The sequence below is a fragment of the Magnolia sinica genome, chromosome 15 (assembly GCF_029962835.1).
Source record: "Magnolia sinica isolate HGM2019 chromosome 15, MsV1, whole genome shotgun sequence".
Classification (NCBI taxonomy): Eukaryota; Viridiplantae; Streptophyta; class Magnoliopsida; order Magnoliales; family Magnoliaceae; genus Magnolia; species Magnolia sinica.
In genome coordinates, this window is record NC_080587.1 from 75,290,533 (window position 1) to 75,317,987 (window position 27,455).

General features: G+C 41.5%; 2 protein-coding genes across 4 annotated transcripts; one reads left to right on the forward strand and one right to left on the reverse strand.

The window, feature by feature from the left end:
• The first annotated feature begins 251 nt into the window (after window positions 1-251).
• On the forward strand, window positions 252-13,840 carry LOC131227720 (protein PHYTOCHROME-DEPENDENT LATE-FLOWERING). Its single transcript, XM_058223523.1, has 12 exons — window positions 252-638; window positions 2,645-2,726; window positions 2,809-2,873; window positions 3,187-3,267; window positions 5,737-5,817; window positions 8,314-8,475; window positions 8,583-8,681; window positions 9,181-10,607; window positions 11,012-11,250; window positions 11,341-11,486; window positions 12,035-12,073; window positions 12,195-13,840. The coding sequence occupies exons 1-12, from the start codon at window positions 477-479 to the stop codon at window positions 13,641-13,643; spliced, it is 4,032 nt and encodes a 1,343-aa protein (XP_058079506.1). The 5' UTR covers window positions 252-476; the 3' UTR covers window positions 13,644-13,840.
• A 1,199-nt stretch (window positions 13,841-15,039) lies between these two features.
• LOC131227571 (DEAD-box ATP-dependent RNA helicase 17) lies at window positions 15,040-27,313 on the reverse strand. Of its 3 annotated transcripts, XR_009162366.1 has the most exons (11): window positions 26,932-27,311; window positions 23,342-23,414; window positions 22,898-23,007; window positions 22,031-22,174; window positions 21,733-21,841; window positions 21,231-21,595; window positions 20,704-20,777; window positions 18,839-19,143; window positions 16,598-16,844; window positions 15,299-15,844; window positions 15,040-15,239 (listed from the first exon to the last, which is right to left on the reverse strand). XR_009162366.1 is itself a non-coding variant. In XM_058223375.1 (10 exons), the coding sequence occupies exons 1-10, from the start codon at window positions 27,134-27,136 to the stop codon at window positions 15,602-15,604; spliced, it is 1,860 nt and encodes a 619-aa protein (XP_058079358.1). In that variant the 5' UTR covers window positions 27,137-27,313; the 3' UTR covers window positions 15,040-15,601. The 3 variants fall into 3 exon arrangements, 2 of the variants coding, with proteins under 2 accessions (XP_058079358.1, XP_058079357.1); XM_058223375.1 differs by having other exon boundaries at window positions 15,040-15,844; window positions 22,031-22,136; window positions 22,898-23,017; window positions 23,329-23,414; window positions 26,932-27,313; XM_058223374.1 differs by having other exon boundaries at window positions 15,040-15,844.
• Between the last annotated feature and the right edge of the window lie 142 nt (window positions 27,314-27,455).

The window sequence follows — 27,455 nt, forward strand, 5'->3', positions numbered from 1 at the left end:
AATAGACAAATAAATGAATAATAGCCAACTATAAAATTTCACTAAATAAACGTATATTAATAGAATTTAGTAATTATTAATCAAACTTATTTTCCAAATAAACCATTGATGAAAGAGGTCCAACCATTTGGACGGTTTGATTTTGTTACACATATGTTACCTGTACTGACTAAGGGCATGTACACAGATTATCATAGTCCGTCAGTGCATGACATAACTCTACGGTACAAACACTCCCGGAAGATGTTCTTCTCCAAAAAGAATCTTTCTCAGAGAGAGAGAGAACTTCGAAATCGCCATTTCTAGGGTTTGAGACAAAAAAAAACCCCTCAAGAATTCGAAAATAGATCTACGAATTCGAGATTTCTGATAAAAATCTAATCGGGAATTCGAAAAATCATTTGCTTCTACGGCCGTCTTCAGAGCGTCTGACGGAAAGACGGGGAAGCGTCCGACTGTAACAGATCTCAGATGAAATGGGGATTTCGTTCAAGGTCTCCAAGACCGGGACTCGATTTCGCCCAAAACCAGCTCATCTAGAAATTTCAGCAGACGGAGACTCCGCCGCCGAGAATTCGAAGGAGAATTCCCAGGTTCTTCCCCGCAACGAATCTTCCGGTGTGAAGCGGAAGCTAGAGGTAGGCTTTTTGTCTTTTCGATTTCCTTTTTGTAGTTATGATCCATTCTTGCGGAGGCAGTATTGGCAAGATTCGCGATTTTTGTGATTTCTGCTTCCGTCGTGTTGCATTTGCCCGCGAATTTTGAGAATTTAGGGTTTTTGAGAATTTTGAAAATGCAATTTTGTACTTCAAAAACGGAAAACTTGCCTTGTAGGCACCTACTGGATCCGCTTTCTCGAACGTGGGGGAAACGGACTGATGTTTATTAAATCCACCCCGTCCATCAGGTACATCACCCATTGTTTGGCCTTGATCCCCAAAATCACGATGATTCAACACTCAGGTGGGCCACCCCATAAAATTACCCAAAAACCTCTAGTTCATGTGGTATGGCCCACCTGACTTTTCAAATACTGTGATTTTTGGGTAGTTCTTGCATCCTGACAAATCACATAAGAAGAATGGATTGAATTGCATATAAACCCCAAGGTTTGGCCCAACAAAAAACTAATGGTGGGCGTCCCATGCTAACTTTTCCTAGGGTGTGGCCCACCTGACTTCTGGATGGCCATGATTTTAGGATTCCGAGGTGAACATGATGCAGCGTACCTGACGGACGGGGGTGGATCTCATGAAAGTTCCACCCTCGTGGCTCTCGGTGTGAGAGGTACCTAGTGTGAGTTATGCTGGCATAGCTCTTCAAAAATCTTTCTTTTTTTGGATAAGAAGAAAATAAGGACTTAACATTGCTCTTGGTGTACCTAAATTAGGAAACTGATATCTGCACAGTGACACCTAGTGAGTAGTGATCACTTTTGCCTGATTTTAGATGCATGGAATCTACACAGTGAGGATCGGCTGACAAGCTGATCTGATCTTACACACGTGAGATGACAGCTCTTTCAAAGTGCCCTCAAGCGAGTTTAATTATTATTTACCTAGGGTGTATGTGTCATTTAGTCTAAATTAGTGCAGTGAAGTTAATTGCAAATGATTTATCACACACGTGTATGTGTCATTTACTCTAAATTAGTGCAGTGAAGTTAATTGCAAATGACTTATCACGTACGTGTATCCGTCATTTACTCCAAATTAATGAAGTGAAGTTAATTGCAAATAACTTGTCATGCACGAGTTCTCATGGGACATTTGGCAGGCCTGCACAAGACCTTGCTGTTCGTTTGGTGTGTGCCACTGATTGGACAACCATTTTTTTTTATTTTTTTATTTTTGAAGCAATTATAACAAGTTTTATTGAAGAAAGGACAAAGGCCAAAGAGTACAGAAAGAAACAAAAACAAAAGACTACAGCCTTACAACTCTAACCAGCTAGCTGGAAACTAAGTAGAAGCTAAAACATTAGCTGCTTGCGCCCGTTCTACTAGCTGCTTGGACAACCATAACCACTTGATTTGAAGAATAAAGATGGCAACAAGATGTTTCTGGGGCCAGCGCGCCTTTGTTTTGTTTTTATTTTTTGGCCAGGGCCTGTACATAGTGACCCCATCAGATGAGCACTCCAGATATCTGGAAACTCCTATGTGTCTCCGGAAAACACTCACAGTTAACGTTAATGGTGGCCAGGGAACTCAGGTGTGGAAAACATGTGCAGTTACCAGTAAAACCCACCTGATGAGCAGACTGGCCTGCTTTTTGGGCCAGGGGATGTTAATGGTGGGGTCTGCTTGATGAAGAGCCCACATCTTGCACAAGTGTGCCATGTTTGCATGGGTGTGCGCCTAAATTCCACAACCAACACAGGTTGCCTCATACTTGAATGGCATAAAAACCATTACACCTAAAAATGCTCCTCCTGCGTTATCTGAGTCCTTTTCTTGGGGCCTAGAAACGTGATCATGTTGAACGTTGACATCTTGTATCCATCTGTTACTTGCACACCATGTATCTCTATACTTTATTGTTTAAAATCATTTCCAATACAAAGACCTTTGTGACTGCTGCTAGTCCAAGGCATGAAATTTCAACTCCCTATTTCTGATAATTTTAACTGTCAATTGATCTAGACTGATATCAACAATGAGGGTGACAACAGTGGTGGTTTCTCAGGTTCTTCGACGTTTGCTGGAGGGCATCTTGTTTCACCAGGTAAGAGTAAATGATTGACGTACAATTGCTTTTTCCTATCAACCAACCTATCTTAACCTTTTCTTTTCTTTTCTTTCGACAGAGCATGAAGTGTCATTTACATTGAACGTCTTCCCAAATGGATTTACTATTGGAAAGCCTACTGAGGTTTGTTCACGCAGGAAACCTCGAAATTTGAAAACCTGAACACCATCTTAGTAATTACCCAAATGATGACCATACCGGGGGTCTAAATTTGAATGTCGGTCTTAACTTAAAAGGCCATCCTTTGAAGCAAGCTGAAAAGCGTCTATAGTAAAACGCATGTTGGCACTTACATTTTTCAGCTTGTTGCTTGCTGCTTGATTAGTTTCTTCCCCTCTACTTATCAGGCCATTGATTAGCCATAAGGAGTATGTGTATGTTACTGGCATGAGCTGATATTATTATCTAATATATATATGAAATTATTTCTTTTCAGAAGGGGAAGATTCAGCCTTTGCTTCAAGATGTCCCAAAGTCGTTGCATCCATATGATAGGACATGCGAGACTCTTTTTTCTGTAAGTTCCTAGTAATGCTTAGCATATATCTTTAATGGTTCATTTGACACTGACCTAGTGCTCCAGAGCTTCTCATTGCATTCCAATACTAGGGCTGAAAGTTAGGCGGGTTGGTGCTCAACCCTAACCCAACCCAAGGTTCTTGTACCTCAACCCTAACCCAACCCAACCCAACCTTGGGTTGGGAATTCTCAACTCAAGCCCTACCCACGCGGGTTTGGTCGGGTTGACCGGGTGGATACATGCTAATATTTTAATGATTGTATTAGTTTTTTATATTTTAATACACGTCTTATTTTTTATATTTATGATTTTATTAATTATATATGTAGTTATTTATCGTAAAGAACTTCATTTATTCTAAACAAACAAGCTAAAATATAGGATAACTACTCATTTAAAAGTCGTGTTGTGTAGCACACAATTTATTTGGGAGAGAGAAATCCAACATTTCTTGTTAGCTTGAGTCGTCGGAAATGATGTGGACCAATGAGACCCGACAACACCAGAATTTCCTATGTCTTCAACTCATATGATCCACTCTCAATTATAATTTATAAGTAACTTATATATTGAACGGGTTCGGGTTGGGTCGGGCAACCCAAGACCTCAACCCGAGCCCGACCCAAGATTTATCGGGTTGGTGTTTGTATGGCCCAAGCCTGAGATCGGACTCGATACATCTTGCCCAAGCTCAACCCAATGTCGGGTCGGTCACGGGTTGGTCGGGTTCAACCTGCCCAACTTCAGCCCTATCCAATACTCCAACTGAGCTGCATCATTGGATTTTTTCCCCCCAAATTGCCACACCACTTTCACTATCGTTTTGGTTGAATCCATTTCATGGAAAGTGCTGAACCTGTTATCTTGCTCTAAATAGATGTTTGCAATTTAGTTGAGTGCCTCGTGTTTAGTAACTGTTTGATGTGTTGCTCAGTTCCGTGTTTAATATCATAAGATTGCAAGCACTTGGGAAATGGGCGCTAGTTGCCAACTGACCAACACAGGCACCTTGAAATTGTTAGTTGTCCGTTTTTCTTCTTGGTGATAGGAAAACCTTGCTATGACTTGGGGCTTAAGCATGGACCATGGAGGATGCAAATGTCACACCACAAACCTTGATTTATTGGGAGAAAAGCTGATGATGAGGCAGTGGAATTATTGAAAGCCTTGACCATGGAGGCACAATGACACCTAATAGATTGATAATGGACGCCTTAAACACATTTAGTTTGTCCATGTCTCTTTTCTAAGGATCTCATATAGGTTGCATTTGGGTGTTTAGTTAAACTATGATGAGATGGATTCTCGAAATTTTGGTGCTGAACCTATCAATTGATTACTTCAATTAAATGGGCATATAGTCTTCTGTACTATACTGAATGCGGTAAATTAAATTATTTCTGAAATCAGCATTGATGCCACCAATTTGAGTGATCTTGTAAAACTATTCGTAAGTCGAAGCATGAGAGATTCTTAAAATGGCTTGGGGCATACAATGGATTGATTAAAGGGTAAAAAATCATGAAAGCTCAATTGTATTACAAATAATTAGGGGAATGTACTTGAGTGGAATTTTTCTTAAGATTTTTTTTTTCTTTTTAATAAATAATAAGGTTTAGTGCACAGGATAAAGCATGTGTAGTGCAAAGCATGCTCACTGCACAAGTTGCTCTTGACATTCCTTCCGTGGCAAGAGGGTGGGCAAGTTCGTTCGCCTCTTGGAACATGTCTAAAGAAACAAAGGAAATTTTGAATGTTTTAAGACCTTTCATCCCACCCTTTCCATTTTTTTCCGTTCTATTTTTAGCTTTGTTACTAAATTCATTTACAGAGGACTTTATCAGTTATCTTCTCAGGATTCTAACCCAACTTACCTATCAAAAAAAAAAAAGGAAAAAGTTATTAGGTTAAGATTTGAGTTTAGATGTTTTCCCTTGCCTTGTTTAGACTTAGGAGTGGTACCAACAATTCACAAGGTTAGGAATCCTAATCATATTCCATGAAACACTTCAGAACTGTGAATGAAATCATTTGATAATTGATATTCTGAGTGACTCCACGACCAGATCTTTTTGGGTTCTCCTTAATAGACTATATGAAGCATGTCTAACATTGACATCTAAGTCGGTGGATTGATGATATTTATTTCCTATTAGATTTGATGTCTGCGTGGACAACTTGGATGGTAGCATTTTGTTGCTTCATTTGAAAAAAAAAAACATTTTGTTGATAAAATAAGTTGATTAGATAGCCCCTTTTTTTCTCAGGGAGATCCATTTTCCCATTTGTATTTGACTGAAAATGAACTTTTGATATTTAGTAAAGTACTCGTAGTTTTTCTGAGTTTTGCAGTCTATTTGCTTGGATAACATGTAGTCTAAACAGTAGATTCTTCTGTCTTTCACCTATTTATGTGACTGACACCATACATATTATTTGTTGCAATGTGTATGTTTGTATTTGGAGGCAATTGAGTCAGGCCGGTTGCCTGGAGATATTCTGGATGATATACCTGGCAAGTATTTTGATGGGACGATCGTTTGCGAGGTGAGTTCCTGGAACCTGAACAAGTTTAGTGATCATAATTGAAATTGCATTTATCATTAATTCACATTTTAATTATGATTTCTATTTTCTTGGCTTTTGCAATACAATTGGCATGTGGGATGCTAGTAGAAGAGGTGTGAGTTTCTCTAATCGTTGCAGGAACCAAAGTGGACTTGTGAATATAGTTGATTGCCTGATAATCAGGCCTTTCTTGCATTGGGGACCCTAATTATCATATGACTATCCACAAGTTCTATGCGCCAATTTTTATTCATAAAAGAAAAGTTCTCAGTGACAATATTTATGAAGTTCGAATATTTGAAAATCATGGGTTATCTTTTCTTCCAAACTCACTTTTGTTTTATAATTTCTATTTATTTGTATGGATGCTACGAACCTATGATACAAGAGAAATGAATTTAAATTCATTTGAATGGATGCTACAAGCCTATGATACAAGAGAAATGAATCTAAACATGACGGAATTTAAAATTTGTGAAACTTAGCTCTCCAAAAAAACAAAAAAAAAAAAAAGGCAAAACCTTTTGACAACTTTAGTTCCACATGCTTCTCAAATCCCTATAACAATGTCCTGTCCTATTTTCCTGTCAAAATTTAAAACTGTCTGGTCTATTCCCGGCCACCCCTCCTCTTGGAAAGGGCTTTCCATTGCCCCATTTCAGTTTTTTTTTTGAGACCCCATCCCAGTTTCAGTTATGTTTCTTGATATATATACTGTTACAAAACATGGAATTCTCATCAACAAAGAAATATTCGTGGACAATACAATGATGCAGAAAGTACATAATAATCTGATGAGTGAAGAAATAATTAATGACGAAAAACTTCCATATGAATGGGTATGTATCTGATGCAGGATATGAAATTAAATATGACATGCAAGATTTCAAGCTTTAGATCATACCAATTTTAAACAATCACAAAATTCCACATCCCACATATGATCAAACATTCAACGTGGAGGGAATCACTAGTACGAAACATAGAATTCTCATCAACAAAGAAATTTTCGTGGACAATACAATGATGCAGAAAGTACATATTAATCTGATGAGTGAAGAAATAATTAATGATGAAAAACTTCCATATGAATGGGTATGTATCTGATGCAAGACATGAAATTAAATGACATGCAAGATTTCAAGCTTTAAATCATATCAATTTTAAACAATCACAAAATTCCACATCCCAAATTCGATCAAATATTCAACAAGGGGAATCTACAGGGGTCCAAGCCTACACACGTTTAGGGCTGGATCAAATAAAATTATAAACCAAACAATGCCCAAAGGAGTGTAAGATTCATCCACTCTTGCAAAGTATTGTTCCCCAATTCAAGAGATTCATCATGTTTTAATTCGGGGAAAGTCTAGAGTTTACAAAAGTTGGAATTTGGGATTATATAGGGTTAGGGTTAGGGATTTAAGGTGAGAGAGGAGTGAAATAGGAGAGAGAATAACTTGAGACAGTCCACACGTGTGGACAGCAGCCCAGTCCAGATGCACATGCATGGGTTCCTGTCCACATGTGTGCAGGGCCCACGAAACTGGAAATGGCCAGCTAGGAATTGGTCGGCCAGCGGAGGTCTACCCTCACGCCAAGTTTCACGTCGATCTGCGGTCCGGTGTGTGCGTAGTGCTCTACCGAAGTTTCAGCCCCTTGGTGGGTCAGAATTTGAAAATCTGTTGTAAAGAAAAATTTGGGTGCAAAGAAAAGATAAATCTGAAGATGGGAAGTGTGTGGGAGATGATGGATGTGGGGACGATTTGGGATGGTTGTAGCTTTGTAACAAGGTAGTTAGCCCTTCGAGGAAGGGAGGGTTTCGCACCCAATTAACTTCTTCAACTCCGAGGAATAGAGAAGAAAAAATGCAAAATTTTATTCATAAACTTCAACGGAAAAAACCTACATGGGGTTGCCTATTTATAAGAAAACTCTAAACCCCAAAAGTCACACTATGTGCACACACTATTACTTAGAGATGAAGTAACAAAAATAATAACTAATCAACACAATCAAAACCGTTCATAATGTTTCTAATAACGACAATAACCAAAACTCAAAATCCTAGATCATCTAGGGTAGTGAGCCACGATCATGAGATCCAATGGTGGAATCCCTATGATGATCGGGTTCACTCCAATGCTCCATAGCACGGCTCCCTAATTAAGAGGTCCTTCATAGATGTCGTCGTCGATCCAGATCGATAGTAGGGCCCTCCTCCTCCTTGAGTACATGTGTAGGGTGGGGGGGCGCGTGCGCGTGCGCATAATGTCCCCATTAGTATCCAACGGGAGAAAATGCTATATATCAAAATATCAACAAGAAACACACATTACTCATGAATTGTGAAATCATTACTGGATATGTTGGCATGCATAATTTTATTGTGTAGGAATATCCTTGCCCTTCCTTTTATCAGGAATATTTGAACCCTTCGGTGCTTTTATATAACATGTAGAAAGTTCTGTGCAGGTTCGGGATTACAGGAAGTGTATGTCTAAACCAGCAAATACTGTTTCTTCTGTGGATGGATTTCCTATTGTCAATAAAGTGCCTCTTCGGATGTCCTTGGAGAATGTCGTCAAGGACATCCCTTCAATCTCAGATGATTCTTGGACTTACAGCGATCTAATGGTCAGTATAAGTGACTTGCAAGCCTGGTCCATGAGTTGTTGATATTTTCTCAAGAATGTTAATTGTGGAGTCATTTAGTAATTATGTCTCAAATCTCTATGGTGTAGGAAGTGGAGTCTCGAATATTGAAAGCACTGCAGCCACAACTTTGTCTAGATCCTACACCGAAGATGGACAGACTTTGTGGTACACCAGTTCCCAACAAGGTATTCAGTCTCCGTATATTCTATTAACTTCAGGTGGAACTTGCTCAAATTATTTAACGATGGATATTATGATGCATACTTCATAGAAGTTATATGAAATGCCATCCCATCTGGCCATGTGGCAAGCACATAAGGTGATCGAGACTGTTGATCTTGTGGTTCACGACATGGATAGGATATAAGCGATAAATCATCATTATCGGACAACTACGACCATCCAATTTGTTGCATTTCCATTGGATGTGGACCATTGCTAATTTTTTGAGTTAGCATTAACTTTTGGGGTTACAGGTTGGATGGTTGCTCCGACTCCGACCACATTGTCTTTTGAAATATGTTGCATCCACTTGGTGATCCATCAAAATAGATAGTGCTGGTGACCGTACGGAAGTTCCATGGGCACAAATAGATAGCAGCACCCCCCTAAAAAAAGGGAATTGCTTTCTTGAAGTACTCAAGAAAATCATGGAAGATTATTAGGACTGACATTTATTTGCAGCTCGATTTGGGGATTTATAGTGGAAGAAGGAAGAGAATGAGGCAAGCGGCAGAGGTGACTATTACATCTAACAATCAGATGCATGGGAAGAAAGTCTCCATTGACAAGGTACCCGAGAATGCCAACTGCTATTCAGGAGATTCAGGCCCTATTTCAGCCGATGCAGCCATGCACCAATTCCGTGAGAATGCAGCGCAATATGTTGTCCCAAGTGGCATGCCAGGTTTAAGACCCAAAAACTTTGGGCAAGAGGGTCCTGGATCAGCATTGCTTTTCTCCTCATCGCAGCCTAGATTTCAATCAGGAGTCGGCTACCCAAGAATCATTCACGATCGTGTATCTGCATTCCCTGCTAATGCATCAACTTTAAACACAAATAGCATTTCTGCTTCTGGGGCTGACCTGATCAACTCGTACACAGACAACATGAGTTGTGGCATTTCTTCTCTTCAGGGAAAGCGGGAAAACCAAGATGGACAGCTAACACCTATATCTGGTATTAAGAGATCGAAGCAAACACCAATGGGGGGCCTAGATAGCCCTCAGCAACAACAAGCAGGCCCTCCCTTGGATGGCCTCCAAGGAGCAGATATGCATTGGAAAAACCCAATGTTTCATCACCAGCAATCTGATGCCAGAGGAAACCAATATGCAGCAAGTATTGGTGGCCAAAAGTATGCCCCGCAGGTGATGAATGATGCCAGACAAGCAATTCTTCAAGGGGCTCCGAACCAGGATGCGGCAATGTCCTTTTATCTGGAGCCGCATGGGGTGATGAGGTATGTGAAGGAAGAGCGGACTGATACGGATCTTCAGAAGAGTAACTCACAGATGCTGGGACCAGAAAGTAATCAACTGGACCCACAGCAGCAGCGGCTGCAACGGCAACCCCAACAGCAATTCATGAGATCCCACTTCCCACCGCAGACACAGTGGCAAAATCTCAGTCAACTTTCAGAGAAGGATCCTAGGAAGGACGACATGGCCCAGAAAAGGAAATCTGTACAGAGCCCCCGGGTATCATCAGGGCCTTTGGTACAGTCCCCTGCATCATCAAAATCTGGTGAAATTTCTAGTGGGTCATTAGGGCCGCACTTTGGTGCAGTTGCAACAGCTTCCACACTTGGGTCGCAAAAGGAGAAAGCGGCAGGATTGTCTGGTGCTGCAGCAGTCGGAACTTCTTCTGTAGCTTCCAGCCCTAGTGATTCCATGCAACGGCAGCACCAGGCACCAGCGGCTGCAAAACGAAGGTCAAATTCCCTCCCCAAAACCCAGGCAATAAGTGGAATGACTGGAGTTGGATCTCCTGCAAGCGTCGGCAATATGAGTGTTCCATTGAATGCAAACAGCCCTTCTGTTGGGACACCTCCATTGGCTGATCCAGCTACTCTTGAGAGGTTCTCGAAGATTGACATGTTGACCCAGAGGTATAAGATGAATTGGATGGTGATCAGAATTAGTGTGATTGCTGCTTGAGAGTAGACATCTGAATCATACTGTTCTGGGTTGTTTTTCATGGTGGGCCCCACTGTTGTGCCATGGATAAAAAGAAAAAAACAGAAAAAAGAATGCCTAAGAAACTGATGAAGGGTCCACATTCAACATGCACCTTTGGCTCGCGTTATTACTGGACCACCCCTCCTGTGTCACAGCACATGGCATGACCTGCTTGATGAACAGCCTGGATCTTGTACCCATGCCAGATTGGGCATGTGGGGAGAGTATCATTCAGATGGCTTCCATCAGCCTACAGTTTTTTGCATGGCAAATCCTCTTTGTAAATCTAATCCTGTTTCGATGGTTTGTCTTTTATGGGTTTTGACATTTCCAGATACCAGCTCAACTGCAAAAAGGGCAAGGTTGCCGATAATCATGTAAAGAAACCCGTATCATATTCGACTCAGCAATTACACCTCACTACTGCGCTGAACGCAGATGATCACATGGATGCAACCAGCTTGAAGCTGATGCCCAGCTTGAAGCCGATGTCAAAGTCGCTTATTCACGGGAGCATGAATGTCTGTAAGAGCAGAGTCATGACTTTCATGCGTGCAGGGCCCATCCATCAAGGTTGGTTGTATTTGCAGAAAAGTGGATTCCCCACCTTTTAACAGCTTAAAAAAACCTTTCTCACTGACTTCTCGTGCTTCATTCCTATAGGAAATCCCATCTTTGTTGCCAACTCTAAGAACAAATTAATCCTGTCAGAGAGGCCTCTTGATGGCATGGTAGCAATGCAGCTTGGAGATATAGATGACATTGATTTTACTACTGTTCAGGAACATGGCCCAAGGCTGCCAAATACTGTAAGTTTCTACCATTCAAAACTGCATATTCTCTTTTCTTAGATGAGAAATGTGGTAGCGGCTCATGCCTATCTTGACATATAGGATGGAGAATGGGCCGGGCTGAGATTTGCAATTCAAATGTAGGGCCTAAAGACTTGTCCAAACCCAACAATTGCCCCCCTTACCCACGGGCCATGTGGCAGTTGTGTGCGAGATTTGGGCTGTCTGTCAGTTGGGTGCCGCCCTGTATTTCTCCTGGCCCAATAGCCATGGAGTCTGGTCATCGGGTGGTCCACACCTGCGTGAAATAAATGGATGGTTAAACAGTTAACTGCCATTCCCCATTAGATGTGCACATGTGGCTCACCAATGGCTTTCTCAGGCTCACCTTATGAACTGCCTGTGCTTGCATGGTCGTGCCACATTGGCACATGAAGGAAGAGTAGTAGTATTTCAAATCATCCCGCCAGTAGCTGTAGCAGGGCTTTTCTAGGACTTCAGCAAGTATATTTCCTCTTTTGATTTTGCCTGATCTCTCACCCAAAATCATCATTTGCTTTTGTCAGAATTATGCAGACTTGCTTGCTGCTCAGTTTTCTTTACTGGTATGTTAAATCAATCTACTAGCTTTTCAATCTTAAATTTCTATGCCATTCAATTTTTTTTTTTTATTTTATAAAAGACTTCTACTGCATTTTATTTTGAGCTGCCTTTTGATCTCTGCAGATGGAACGGGAGGGATATCAACTGACAGAAGATCTAACTCGTCCCATGTCAACAGCTGCTGGCCCATCTTCTGTTCCTGGTATCTCTGATAGTGCTGCAACTGAGCTACAATACCCAGAAGCCATTTCAGGTCAGCCGTCTACCTCTGTAGCTCCACCGAACAGCGGCGGTCCACCCTTGAACTCATCCCAGAATCTTCAACCTAGCCCACGGATGCTGCCGCCTGGAAACTCCCAGGCACTGCAGATGCCGCAGGGGTATATGTCCGGTGCTGCGATGGCTGCTAGGTCACAACAGTTGGACCAGACAACGTCGCTCCAGCAACAGCAAAATCAACAGTCCCAGAGTCAGCAGCAACAACAGCAGCAGCATCCTCAGATGCAGAGATCATCTTTGCTACATCCGTCTCCTCTCTCTCACCTGAATGCGATGGGGCAGAATCCGAACCTGCAAATGGGCAACCCCATGATCAACAAGGCCTCTCCGCTGCAGCTTCAGATATTACAGCAGCAGCAGCAGCCACAGCAGCAGCAGCAGCAGCAGCAGATGCAGAGGAAGATGATGATGGGGCTTGGTGCAGCAACCATGGGCATGGGCAACATGGGCAACAGCATGGTCGGTCTTGGTGGCTTGAGCAATGTCGTCGGCATGGGGGGTGTGAGGGGGATGGGTTCTGGCATCTCGTCCCCGATGGGGGCCATGTCTGGCCTGGGCAACATGGGCCAGAGTCCAATGAACCCGAGCCAGGTGTCCAACATAAGCAATGTACTAAGCCAGCACCTACGTGCTGGTACACTGACACCAGCACAAGCGAACTACATGAAGCTCAGGATTGCCCAGAACAGGGGCCTGTTGGGTGGCCCACAATCCGGTATCACAGGCATGTCGGGGAACAACCAGATGCATGTGCTGGGGCAAACATTGAACAGGGCTAACATGAACCCATTGCAGCAGCGGACGGCTATGGCATCCATGGGCCCCCCGAAAATCCCCGGGGCAAATTTTTACATGAACCAGCAGCAGCAGCAGCAGCAGCAGCAGCAGCAGCAGCTTCAGTTGCAGCAGCATCAGCAGTTGCAGCAGCAACAGCAACAACAGCTACAGCAGCAGCAGATGAGCGCTCCGTTACAGCAGCAACAGATGCAGCAACAACAGATAGGCTCTCCTCTCCAGCATCAGCAGGCTGGTTCTCCGTCAGCAATGGCAATCCAACAGCAACTGAGCCAGCAGCAGCCACAAATAAGCCCGCCCCAAGCAGGCCAGCAAAATCCTCTGAGTCCACAGCAACTGAGCTCAGGGGCAATGCAGCAGATGAATGCTGGCAATGCGGCTGCAGGCCCTGCTAGCCCCCAGCTGAGCTCGCAGACTCTCGGCTCTGTTGGCAGCATCTCGAGCTCTCCCATGGAGCTACAAGGCGTCAACAAGGGCAATTCCATTAATAACGTCTAGACACAAAAATTGGCTATGGAAGCCTGCTTGGTGAGAATAATCAGACGGTTGTGTTCGCTGCCCGATAGTTTTTCTACTGGTGGGCCGTTGTTCCAATATTCAATAGAATGCCAATGTATTATTACTGTTGGTTTCATTTATAATATTTGATGAATGAGATGTAATATAAGTCAATATGCAGTTTCTTTATTTGGTCATCATCTCAGACGTCTCCAATGCATTTGCAGTCGGCTTTTAAATGGTAGATTGGTAAGTTGTAGGATTGGCGGCTCACCAAGCATCAGCTTTCTTTTACCAGGGCTCTAGAAACAGCCCTGCCCATCTGACTGAGTTACTAAGGACTCAGGTCAGGTCAGCGCTGGCTAGTCGAGCATGCATCTATGGTTGGGGGCTGGTGGGGTCCGCCAAGCAGTCAACTGGCTATTGACCCAACCCACTTTAGAGCCAGGTTTGAGCCATGGTAAATGGGCAGCTAGTCAGGCATGAACTAGAAAATGTGGCCCATTTAAATAAACAGGTCTCCGATTGCAGCCAGAAACACTAGTGTAGAATTTTGATCTTTGGACGGACCCACCAAAGATGGTAACACTCACTTGATCTCTAATGACTTTTGCAAACACTGAAATTGGGATTTAGGATTCAACGGCTTGGTGATGTTTAAATGGGTCAGATCAGGCCTTTGACAAACCCTAGAGCCATAACTCTAGCTATGCAATAGAAGCACATCTTTCAAGCCTATTAGATGGAGGCAAGCTCCAGGGCTGGCCCAATGAACAATCAGCCGGTGAACTCACATCGGAATGCAGCAAATGGGCCAATGAACAATACATCCCATGTTTCTGTAACATAGCCACATTGCCCTTAACACAATGTTTACAATGTAGTCCGAAAACTGAGGTACGTATCACCCAATACATACCAGTTTCGGGCAATAAACCATACGAAGCAGGATACGTCCCAATACAGGTTCAAAATGCGGTGATATGGTCTGGTTTCAGCAGAGAATGATACAGTATACCAAAAATGATTTCCAATCTTTGCTCTTAATAGTTTCTCTTGGTTTTGCTTTTGTTTCTTCTCTCACTTAGGGCACTGATGTTCAGCCATCCAGACCATCCAAATTGTGGGGCTTGTTATGGAGGGAGCATATCTCCAAAATCACACTGATCAAGCCATCCTAGCCATCAGATGGATAGTGAAATGTAAATCCAAGTGGTCAAAATTCAAAGGGTAAAATCAGATGGTTACTATTAGAAATATTGCATTCTTGGTGCAATCTTTTGATTATGCACCCTCCACACTCGGTCAGCAATTTGGACAATAAGGATTGTACACATTTGATGAACTACCGGCATGTTTTAAGTGGTGCAAAACTAACATAGGAGCCTACTCAATGTAAGAAAAACATGGGTTGCAAATATCATTTCCACTGAAAAGTCCCTTTGGAAAATCCTCCCATCCAAAGAAGGTTTCCTGCACTATACTGAAACTAATAAACAATACATGCTCTCAATCATTGAAAATAATCCTTGTTTTCCTCACCAAAAATGACCATGTACAAAAGTAAATGATGTAAAAGAACATGCACCAATGCCCCTACGAACACATGCATGAACACCCACATAGATAAATAGGGATGCATGTTTGAATGCCACTCCGACAAGCAAAGGCATCGTTGCATGCTTTACATCAGACGCGGTCATTAGCCATGCATATGCAGTCAGTCATACACGCATGCAAAATCACGGAAGGCTTAATGACTTGCACACATTGGACGTACATGCATATGCTCAATCACGGAAAGGCCTGCCAAAATCCGGTTGACTTCAGTGACATTAGGTTCTCCATCCATCTCAAACTGCCGCTTCCTTGAAATCAAGTACTTGGAACAAAACAACGAGGTTAACGGAATCCGTCCTTGGATGACAGGATGGGACTGATGATGAAATGTTCATGTTCTATTTGGCGGCCCGCTTCCTTTTCAATGATCCGGTTGGCCTGTGGTCCCTTTTCCTCTTCTTTTTTTGAGTATGGAACGATCTTCCAACCAAAGAAGGCTGTTCTTTCAGCCCGAAACTCCTCGCGACGTGCCCCAAGTGGAGCTTCTTTACCACAAAAATTCTCTTTAGCTCACCACGGTGGGCAGTGTATGCACGGACCCATGAGCGAAATGCTTTCTTGGCCAGATTCTTCAGCTTCATCTAAACCACCAAAATCGGCACCATGTCAATATTGAGAATTTTTTCTGAGAGGGAGCAGTAAAAGCATTTCTTATATGATGACATGAGGTATGGTGATTATAGATGCCTGCATGTTCAACAAGTGCTGGATCCAGCATATTCGTAGGGTGATCCCCACAGTACACCTGTTCCCTTGTAAGAAACACGTACATGTTCAATGTGGACTGTTGGTTCTCATTTTTCCTACTTTCATTACACCTTACATGTGTGGTCCACCAGATAAATGGACAGGCCTGATTTTTAGTTAAGGAACATTCACCATTGTGAATACCCCATGACCATCCTGGATCCTGCACAAGTAGCATGTTGGCATGTGTGGGTGTTTGCATGGCATTCATTTGGAATTCGCATTCCTCGTGATGGCACTTCATTTTCGAGAATTTACATCGAATGAAAGTTGCTAAAATAAACAAAAAACCATCCCCCATGGTCCTTTTCATGCTCAGCAACAAACTCCCTCATAAGACAATCCTAAGCATCCGATAACTGGCATGAAACCGATGGTTCAAAAGAAAAATAGAGCCAATATTTCAAATACAAGAAGAAAAGGTGCACCGACCAGATAGCTGATATTGTTCAACAAAAGAATATCTTTGATCTATGGCCCATAAATGGAACGGCCCACAGAGTGTACATTTTGGATGACTGTGAGATGGGCAATCAGGTTTCAGATGGATACAAAGAACATGAATGCAAGAATGACATTATCCCCACCTCTGACGAAATGAAGGATTCGAGTGCCTTCTGCAGAGATAACACCCAGGGATGCATCTCCAGAGACAAAAGCTTCTTGTTATGGTGCTTCTGATCATACAAAGAAAAACTGTCAAAAACCTTGAGAAGCGGAAACTCCTTCAATGACACTCTGTGTTTCTGCAAGTCTTGCAAATAATCCGTTTCGACTGGTTGTAGGAATAGCAATGCGTCTCCTTTTTCACCCAATCGAGCGGTTCTTCCAACCCTACCAAAATGACGTACATGCATTAACAGTGTAATTTTAAAGCTTATATACACATTCCAGAGGTTTGCTCATTCCTTGCAGTTTACAGCAGCCCACCTACATGCCACCACATGTGCTCATGTGGCACAGGGGTGTGAGATCCAAGCTGTCCAGCAGGTCAGTCCCCCCGTGTCCAGGTCCGAGTTCTTCTAGACCGTCCATTTGCTTATAACGCTAGCCCACATGATGAGTGAAGCACATTGATTTTTTGGCCAATGCATCTACATGGTGGGGGGTCCTTTGGATGGACAGCTTGGATCTCACATTTGCGCCATGTGAGCACATGTGGTGGCCTGTAATGGGTTGCCCTAATGCAAGCGCGTGGGATTAGCACACCTCTGCACTTCCATGTCCTAAAAGAGGTGGCAAATGACACAAAAAAAAAGAGAAGCACCACAACATTCTAAAGAATGTTGACATTGCACTTCGAAATGATATGACATGTCACCTTAAAAAATGATAGAATTTGGAAGGCAAGAAAAGATACATATGAATAGGATGCCATGAATGACAAGCAGCAACAGGAAATGGCAACTATTGGATGAAATATAGCATCCAACTAATCATCATTGGAAGTCAATACCACTCATGGAAAAGAGAAAGGTGCATTTAATGAGGAAACAGGATCTCTCAATGTTGATCGGAATCAAAGAGATTTCAGCATCTGTGCAATATGTGAACTGAGTATGCGTGACAGCACAACAAATTTTGAAAGAGTGTCCTTTAATTTTATATATATATATATATATATATATATATAAACATAAAGGACTGGCCCACTTAATGATCCAGGCTTGATGTTGCACAATTGATTCGAGTCAATGAGCTGATTGGCAGTGCCATTGAGGTTAAGGAAGCATACATAGTTTATGTTAACACTGCACTTTATCAAGATCAAGACAGAGTCAAGGTCTATATTTCTTCTTCTTGCAATGATATATTACAATTAAGTTTGGAATACTCACGAAATGGCAAACCATGGATTCCAATTTCTTTAGTTGTTCGCTTTGGTTTCCAATTTTACATGGATTCCACGTGCGGTCAACCAATGAGGCTATATTCCTACTTAAACAGCTGATGGAGAAATACAGGGAGAGGATGAAGGGTCTCCACAGTCTTTGTTGAATTAGAGAAAGCATATCTAGGGTCCCTAGAGAATTAATCCGCTGGCGTAATGTTGTCATATCATATGCAACCACATAGAATGGACTCATGATTAAATCCCTTAAGGGGTTCAATTTCTCCCTTTTGTCTGGTTTGTAGCTTGGTGCACTGCTTCAACGCCTTTTTAATAAAATATCATTTCTTATCAAATTCACCAATAGGTAATAAGATGAGGAAAAGTAGACTTACATGGTTTGGCCATGTGCAACAAGACTAAGGCCTGCATTGGTTAAAAGGAGTGAGTTCGGTCAAGTTGAAGGGTCTAAAATGGCAAGGGGAAGGCCTAACAGGATGTGAGTGGAGATAGTAAGAATAGACTTGACACTATGTTTAATTGGGAATACGGCCCTTGATAGAGTGGAATGGTGGAACATGATTCATATAGGATGAAAAGGAAGAATTGTGGGTTTTTCAAATAAATAAATAAATTCCCATTTCCACATTCCCAAGCACACCCTAAAGGAAAAAAGAAAGAAAAAAAAGAACATGTGCAAACATAGAGATAAACATCTGTTGGGAAGAAGACTAAGGTAGGTTTCAGTGGTGGCTGTCAGCAAATCTGAGTTGATTTACTAGCACCAAATTTTAGGTTGAGATAGGAAAGGAGCCTTCCCATTCCCAAATCAACTGCAGATTGAGAAACGCTGGCTTGTTTAATGCAGGTATTGTTTCCAGCCCCAAACACCAATTAACACAAGGTTGCTTAGGAGGCCCATCAATGACAATTTCAAGGTAATGCCAAATGTTAAGAAACTTGTAAAGACTAATGGCATGTGATAAACATAGATTACCTATGCACGTATTCTGTAGCCTCCCCGGGAGAATCATACTGAATGATACATCTAACTTTTGGAAAGTCCAACCCTCTTGCAGCTACATCCGTACATAAAAGAAGAGCTGATTTTTCAGCATTAAAGACCTGAAAGGTAGTCCGCCGGTCATCGTGTTCCATGTTTCCATGTAAGCGGAAAGTTCTGCATTTGACAAATGTCTGCTTCTGCTTCACTTCTGGTTGTGAATCAGAGGACCATTGAAATTCACCAATAAGTGAATAGTGGAAATCCACAGCATCGCATGTCGAGAAGAAAACCACAATCTGTAGAATGAACCTGTGAGAAAACTTGAGTACTTAAATCAAAGAAATAGTGCAAGAAAAACTTCCAGTCAGCTAACACTTGAGTTTTGGTTTAAAACAAGTGTCTCAACATTAAGGCCAGGTGAGGAGCATGATGCCAAACAGAGGAATTACTGTGTACTGATGCAAGGGGGTGAATAGTGTCCTGGTGCATCAGGATTTACAGGTGGGGTCCATTGATCTGTGATCCAGACCATAGATGAGATGGACCCCTTGATGGATTGGGGGATGCCCAAAAAACTTCCACATCAGAAGATCCTAGCCATGAAATCTTTGGCCGTTTGTATGCTACTCATAAAACCCATCCATCCATCAGCATTGTAGCATAGCGAAAAAGCTACGTAGCATAACTCCTAGGTAGCGTAAGCTACAGTACATGTAGCATAGCGTAGTTAGCGTAAGCTACCTGAAATCTCATTTTCAAGTGTTTTTTCTATGTTAGTTTAACACCTATTTTAAAATGGTGATGACTTATACCTATGACATGTGCACTACATTAAACTAATTTGGACCATCCAAATTGTGGTCCATATCATGGATAGAGCACTTAGATCAATCCGGACCATCCAAATTGTGGTCTATATCATGAATTTGTGATGTTTCAATACATGAAAAAAAAAAAAAAGGGGGTCACACTCAGGATTTACAGGTGGGGTCCATTGATCTGTGATGCAGACCGTAGATGAGATGGACCCCTTGATGGATTGGGGGATGCCCAAAAAACTTCCACATCAGAAGATCCTAGCCATGAAATCTTTGGCCGTTTGTATGCCACTCATAAAACCCATCCATCCATCAGCATTGTAGCATAGCGAAAACGCTACGTAGCATAACTCCTAGGTAGCGTAAGCTACAGTACATGTAGCGTAGCATAGATAGCGTAAGCTACCTGAAATCTCATTTTCAAGTGTTTTTTCTATGTTAGTTTAACACCTATTTTTAAATGGTGATGACTTATACCTATGACACGTGCACTACATTAAACTAATTTGGACCATCCAAATTGTGGTCCATATCATGGATAGAGCACTTAGATCAATCCGGACCATCCAAATTGTGGTCTATATCATGAATTTGTGATGTTTCAATACATGAAAAAAAAAAGGTCACACTTAGAGATGTCTAAAGGCAGAGAGAGAGAGAGAGAGAGAGAGAGAGAGAGAGAGAGAGAGAGAGAGAGAGAGATTTTGCATGGAAATACGTGGTTGATGATTCGGATTCGTAGTCGAGAACACAAAGAAATTATGCATTTTGTAAAATTTATCATATTTTCTAATATTTTAATTAAAAAATATTAAGGATTGTGTAGCTTACACTACACGCTATAGAAGGCCAAACACCACGCTATTTTATATATATATATATGTAAAGCAAAATCGAAAGGGAATGGTGCTCAATGCTATTGAAATATAAAGTCAAGCAACCAGTTTCAGTCCATCAAAATTGAATGGCACAGGCCCATATGAAAGATTATCAAATCAAGCAAAACTTGAACAACATGCCTTCAAACCTCAGCCTTACCTTTTGGTGAACTTCTCTTTCAAACAGACTTCTAAGAATGGAAAGAAGCACCACCAGCCGTGAACCACAGGACACTGCAGATGATAATTAACAGCTGGAATGATTTTGATGTCATATGGACAGCATTCAAATTACATGGACAATCATTCCATGGCCAGCCATTTTAGCAGCCCCAGGGCTACTTGCAAGAGCAGCAATTGGAATGATACTCTCCACAATGTAGCAAGTGTGAGCAAGATGTGTTGTTCATCAGGTGGGACCCACCATCTCTGTGTTATGTGACCTAAAAATATGTTCATCAGGAGGGCCAGATGTGCATGCTGAACATAGACCATCAGTCATCATGTTGCAAGTCCAATCTTCCCATACATGTGTCCACAAACTGGATTACCCTGATTTTCAGGCTGCATGACATCCATGATGGAGCCCACCAGATGAACCCGCATGTCACACAATGTGGCAAACAGGAGAGTAGGATTTGGATGGCTACTCTCACAAGTAGTCACTGCATTTCTATGGACATTTACCTTTTACATATCTCTGAACTAACTGCACAGGAAGATTATAGTCTTCAACTGAGCAGCTTGGCAATGCATCTGAATATATTGATTCCCCGTTCCCATCAGATGCTATTGTACCCAAATATTCACCTGATGGAGTTGGAAGCTCAGCAGAAATCTTCTTGTCATCAAGACCAATCATAACTGGATTCTCTAAGCTCATTTTCGCAAGATGATTCACTTTGTCATTCAAAGTTGCTGATAAAAGTAAGTTCTGCCTTTGAAATTCAGTAGGCCTTGGTACTGCCTCAACACCGACGGACTCACTTTGCCTTGAACCCAGAAGGATAAGTATCCCCTCTATTTCTTTCCCAAACCCCAATTCGAGAATCCTGTTCAAGATAAAAAGACAAAAGTTAACGGATCCGTGAAGACACGCTAAAACAGATGGCTGTTAGTTGGCGCTAAGGCACGCATAATCTGAAATAATTACAGAGTTACTTCTGCAGCATTGAAAAGTAACTTGTACCTATCTGCTTCATCAAAGATAATCCAGCGAAGATTTGCATAAGCAAATGACGATGTATTCTTTAAGTGATCCAGTAGACGTCCGGGAGTTGCAACAAGAATTGATATTCCTGGAAATGTCTCCATGTCAAAAAGTAAAATAAAAAGTCGGAATATCTAGCAATGATCAAGGGGTAAAATCTGGCATGTGACACACTTCAATAAGAAAATACTACCAAACTCAACTATGACATTTAAAAGAAGAAGAAGAACCAACATTGAAAATCAAAACGTGTAAATTATTTTTGCTGGCATCAGACCTTTGCGCAACCTGGCTTTTTCCTTTGATCTGTTCTCACCGCCCATTATGTACCCAGGAACAATCCAGTGGAAGCGGTGTAATAACTTCTGCAGAATTTCATAAACCTGCATGCATAACTCACGCGTTGGTACAAGCACCAGCGCTGATACAAAACTGTCAGTTTAATTGATTAATGCCCAGCTTGAGAAAACAATCCAATGGTACTAAGCAAATGAAAGATCACATTAGATTGGAATGCTTGCTGTAACATTGAACATGCTTCAAACTAATAAGCCATGAGAAAATAAGCAGCTTAATTTTCTTCTCTCATGACCAAGGCTAAAACTTCAAACTGTAGCTTAGAAGGACTTTGATAGGCAAAATGCATGACATGAGTAATTCTTGGTGCTTTTACCATACTAATAATTAAAAAAAAAAACCTAATACATAATCAGTTTTTTGTTTTTTGTTTTTTGTTTTTTTTTTTTTTTGAAAGATGAAACTAATACAAACTCAGTTGTGCATGGTGAAGACTTCATAACTTCTGATAAACAGAGAAAGATTACACTTGGTTGCCATTTGGATTCCATATCAAATTGAATCACTAGTTTGCAGCTAGTAGTTTAATAAGCTGGAAATAACGAAACTATTATTTCCCACCTTACCATTCATACAGATGGTCTGCCCTCTAAATTGCAATTATGTTACTTTTGAGTTAGAAATGAAAGGACTGCAACTGCTATTGAGGGCAGCTTTGGGGACATTGTTACTTTCTGTCATATCCACTTGATTAACTGAATGTCCACTAATGAATCCAAACATTCCCTTAATTAATGTGATGTATGATAAACGAAAGGAACCTATTTGTGGAAACAGAAGGGCATACCAAATGTTCCATCAGATCGTTGGATACGAGGAACATACAACTGCAGATGATGGATAATTGGAGCGAGATACGCAATAGTCTTGCCAGTACCAGTAGCTGCATTGATAAGTCTGGAAAGCTCTGTCAAAGAAAATGCAAAAGACAAGGGATAACAATAGAACATTTCTAACATAATAAATTCAAGCTTTTAGATAAGCCATAATACCAATTATAACAGCCGTCATAACAGGAAGGGTCACTCTACACTGGTAAAAAAACAATAACAACTACTAATGACAGCAATTACCTCTCAATGACAACCACCATATAATGGAATAACAGTTGTTATCTACGTCAGATACTCTTCTTAAAATATAATGGCATTATGATATAGAAAAATAATGTTTTTTTATATAATATTAGGCAATATGAATCAAGAATTAGAAGCACACCCGAAAAGGATACACATGTCGCCCGGAAATAATAATGGGAATCGACTCAGCCTGAATGAGCGTTGGAACTTCAAATCCCAACCTTTCTGTTGAGAAATGCAGCCAAGGTTAGGATCAATGCAAAAGATATGGCAATATTCATCTCATAGTTCATTATATGTATGAATGTATGTATATGCATGTATTGCATAGCAGAGGATTTGAAGAAGAAAAAACAAGAAGAAACAGATTTTCTGGTCATATAACCAGTAGAGCAACCTACTTAATAATAATAAAAAGGCATCATGCAAACACCAGAAAGCAATCATCGCATCGACTGCAGACTCTATATGTGTTTTATGGGGGCCCAATCCAGTAGCCCTGGACTCTGAAGGCACAGGAAGTCTCATACCTCCATGTTACTGTTGCATGCATGGCAAACATTTGGTAGGTCAAATAATGAATGGGCCATCATACAAAAATCACATTGTTTGGACAATGCTAACCCTTTGATCAGAGGCATACAAAGGGACAGCAAAAGGTAAAAACAGCAACAGCACACAATCAGAAGGAAAATGTTCACTTATCAGATGTTAAGACAATCCAATCAAACCAATTTCGGTTTAGAAACCACTAAATGGTGGAGTCTGCAAGCTGCCTGATTTGGATCATTGTAAAGACACAATACATGTATGGAAAACGATCCAGATGCATAAAAACACCGCTCATCCAAAGGCAGCGGATCAGCTTCCAAAGTTACAGAATCATAAACAACATTCTATGAGCATTAGGGAAAGCACATGAGACACAAAATACTTCATCCTGTGTATTTCCATTGCATTTTCTTTTCCAACAGAGTTGCATTGTATGTAAAATTTACTTCCTACCAGTTTAGTAGTCTGTTAGGTTACATAGATTACCCAAAAAATTGCAATCAGTAGGACCACTGCACATGAGGCCTGCCCTAGAAGATTGGAACACGATGTGGATGGCCCAACGTGCAAAATTTGCACCGACTTGACAGTTCCATTTGTCCAATTATATAGGTATGTTTGTGTGTGTGATTAGAGCTGGGCATCGAGTCGAGTCGGACAGAGTTAGGGCTGACTCGACTCAATCCGGTTTTGAAATAGGCCTGACCTAAACTCGATCCGACTCGATACCGAGTCCAGCATGCCTGACTCGATCCAAGTCCAGTCTGGCCTGGACTGATCCGGACCATGTCCGATCTGATCAAAAGTACCGAGTCAGGTCGAGTTGGCACCGAGTCGGATTAAGAGATGACGGACGGAGAGACCGAGAGAGTGGAGAGGAGAGAGAGGAGGAGGGTGATGATGGTGGGGGGTTGTCGGGCTTGGAAGAGGAGGATGAGGGGGGGGAGAGAGTGCCGCGGGTAGGGTTAGAAATGTTAGAAATTAGGTTTTATTATTATTATTATTATTATTCTCCATTATGGCGGATGGCTCTCCTTGCTGTCTAGTGGGCTGTTTGGGTCGAACGGAATAACAGATGTTTTAATGACAGAGCCAACTTTGCAGACGTCACTTTCTTTAAGGCGATTCACTATTTGGTTGAGTGGGCCACCTACTCCGTTAAACCTCTAGTCTGTAACTTTGCGTTTTTACATGCCTAACTAATCTGCTATCTCAGTAGATTAGTGATTCTTTTATTCTTTTTCTCCTCCTTTTTTAATACAATCCTCTGCGTTATCTCTCAAAAAAATTATTATTATTATTATTATTATTATTATTTTATATATATACCCAAACCCGAGTCGAGTCAGGTTTCGGATCGAGTTTTGGGTCGAGTAGGGTTGAGTTATTATGTAACTCGAACTTGATTTGGTTTGAGTTCAGATTGGGCGAAGCCTACTCTGTTCGGACTGACTCACCCATTCGGTCCGGGTCGAGTCGGATTTGAACGAGTCGAGTTAGCCGGATCGAGTCGTCCCGTGCCCACCTCTATGTGTGATGCACATGTCCAACTTGGTCAACCGCTAATTTACCATTCAACTCGCAGATAATTTCCATCTAGTCATGCATGTGCAACATCCAACCTGTCTAAAAGGTTGTCCTCAACATGAGGATCACCTAATGCAAAAATAAGCCTGATCCACTAATCAGTTGGGCTGCACCTGCATTTTATTATTATATTAGTGGTTATGCATTGTCTTTTATGGTGCGGCCCACCTAATGAGTGGGTTTGGGTAAATTTTTGCACAAGGTGATCCTCATGGAAAAGCCAACATATTGGAAGGGTTGGATCTCGCTTAGAAATTGTACACGGGGCATGCATTAACTCAACTAAACCAACTAAATTGTGGAACCCACTGCAGCTAAGTCACAGTCCGAAAGTAAGATTGTTTGAACAGTTCTAACCTCCAATCAGACCCATGGTATGGACAATTTAATTTAAATTAATTGTATGCCATGTACGCAATTATCTCTCTCTCTCTCTCGATCAAGAAATCTCCATCTCCTCTTTCTCTCTGTCTCCAATCATTAGGTGTCTCTTCTCTTTCTCTCTATCTCCAATCATTAGGTGTAACTTCTCTTTCTCTATCTCCAATCATTAGGTGGGTACACTCCAAAATCAGACCATAGAGAACAATGTACTACAACCCAAAATCCCCCAAATTCGTGTGGGTGGAGCCAACCTATTGGACGGTTGTATATCACTCAAAGATCATACATGCAGTGTGCATTAACTCAAACTAAACCGACTAAATTGCGGAATCCACTGTCACCAAGTCACAATCCTGAAATCAGATTGCTTGAACCATTCTAAACTCTGATTTTTGGAGAGTTGAAATAGGACTGTTGGATATTTTTCATTTTTAACCATCTAGGTATAAGTGCACCAATCCTATAGTCAAATAATCAAATAGACATTTTTTGGTTCATGATGCATCTAAACTTAAACCAATAATATGGACAGTCTAATTTGAATTAATTGTATGCCATGTACGCAACTAAGCTTCTCTCTCTCTCTCTCTCTCATCATTAGGTGGTTATGCCCCAAAATCACACCAATGAGAACAATTCACTACCACCTAAAACCCCCAAATCCAGTGCAGGGCCTGCCATAGAGAGAGAGAGAGAGAGCTATGTGAAACTGGTTAGACAATAAGTCACCACCTTGAGATTACCTAGCACAAAAGTCAGTCCAATCATGGTGGGGCAACCTGTTGATGGGTTGGATGTCCTATAAGCATGACGCGGACGAAATTGTGCACTAGTTTGGCAATAACACTGTTGTCCAACTAGTCATGTGTGTCTAATAAAAAAGATATTTTATCGGTTTTATACACCTACAGCTGGTTCTACACTACAACCCACTTTCTTTAAAATGCCTTCAGACATTTGGTTTTTATGTTAAGTTGTAGTTCATCAGTTCTCGTCTACGAATTTCAATACCGGATTTAGAAGCATACTTATACCATTCCAAGCATTATTTTGGATAAATTCCGAAAATTTCTGAAAAAAAAATAAAATAAAATTTCAAGTGATAATTGTATTTTATCTTCCATAGACAGTGAACAGTGATTATCATCAGTAACAGCTAATTAGAACAGGATTAGCATTTCAGAGAGAGAGAGAGAGAGAGAGAGAGAGAGAGAGAGACCTCGAAGCTGTTCGGACAAGGTGGGATGGATGCCGAGATCGCTGAAAGAGCATGAAGCGAATATCCCCCCCTCTCTCTCCGTCTCCTTCTTCTTCTTCTGCTGCTGCTTCTGGTTTTCAATGGAGGATTTCTCCTCGTCTTCTCCGTCGCTGGTTAGGGCTAGGGTTAGGGTTTTACGCGGAGCTGAAGATCTGACAACTCCCATTTTCAGGGTGCAGGAATCTGGACTACCATTGATTTTTTTCGCGCTTTTTATTTCTCAGTAATTGGGCGGTCACGGGCCGCGCTCGGATCTATCCAAGCTCGGACCCGAAAGCAAAACCTATGCGGGCCTAAACAAACACGCCCGAGCCCACCCCCGACAACCACATATGTTCAGGATCCGGGCCGTTTGTCAGGTGTTCCCCCATCATGCGCGATATTAATAGAAACCCCTGGGATTCTTTTTCTTTAAAATAAATACATACTTATTATAAAATTTATATTTCAATACCTTCAAAAAAAAAATAGTAAGCTATCACATT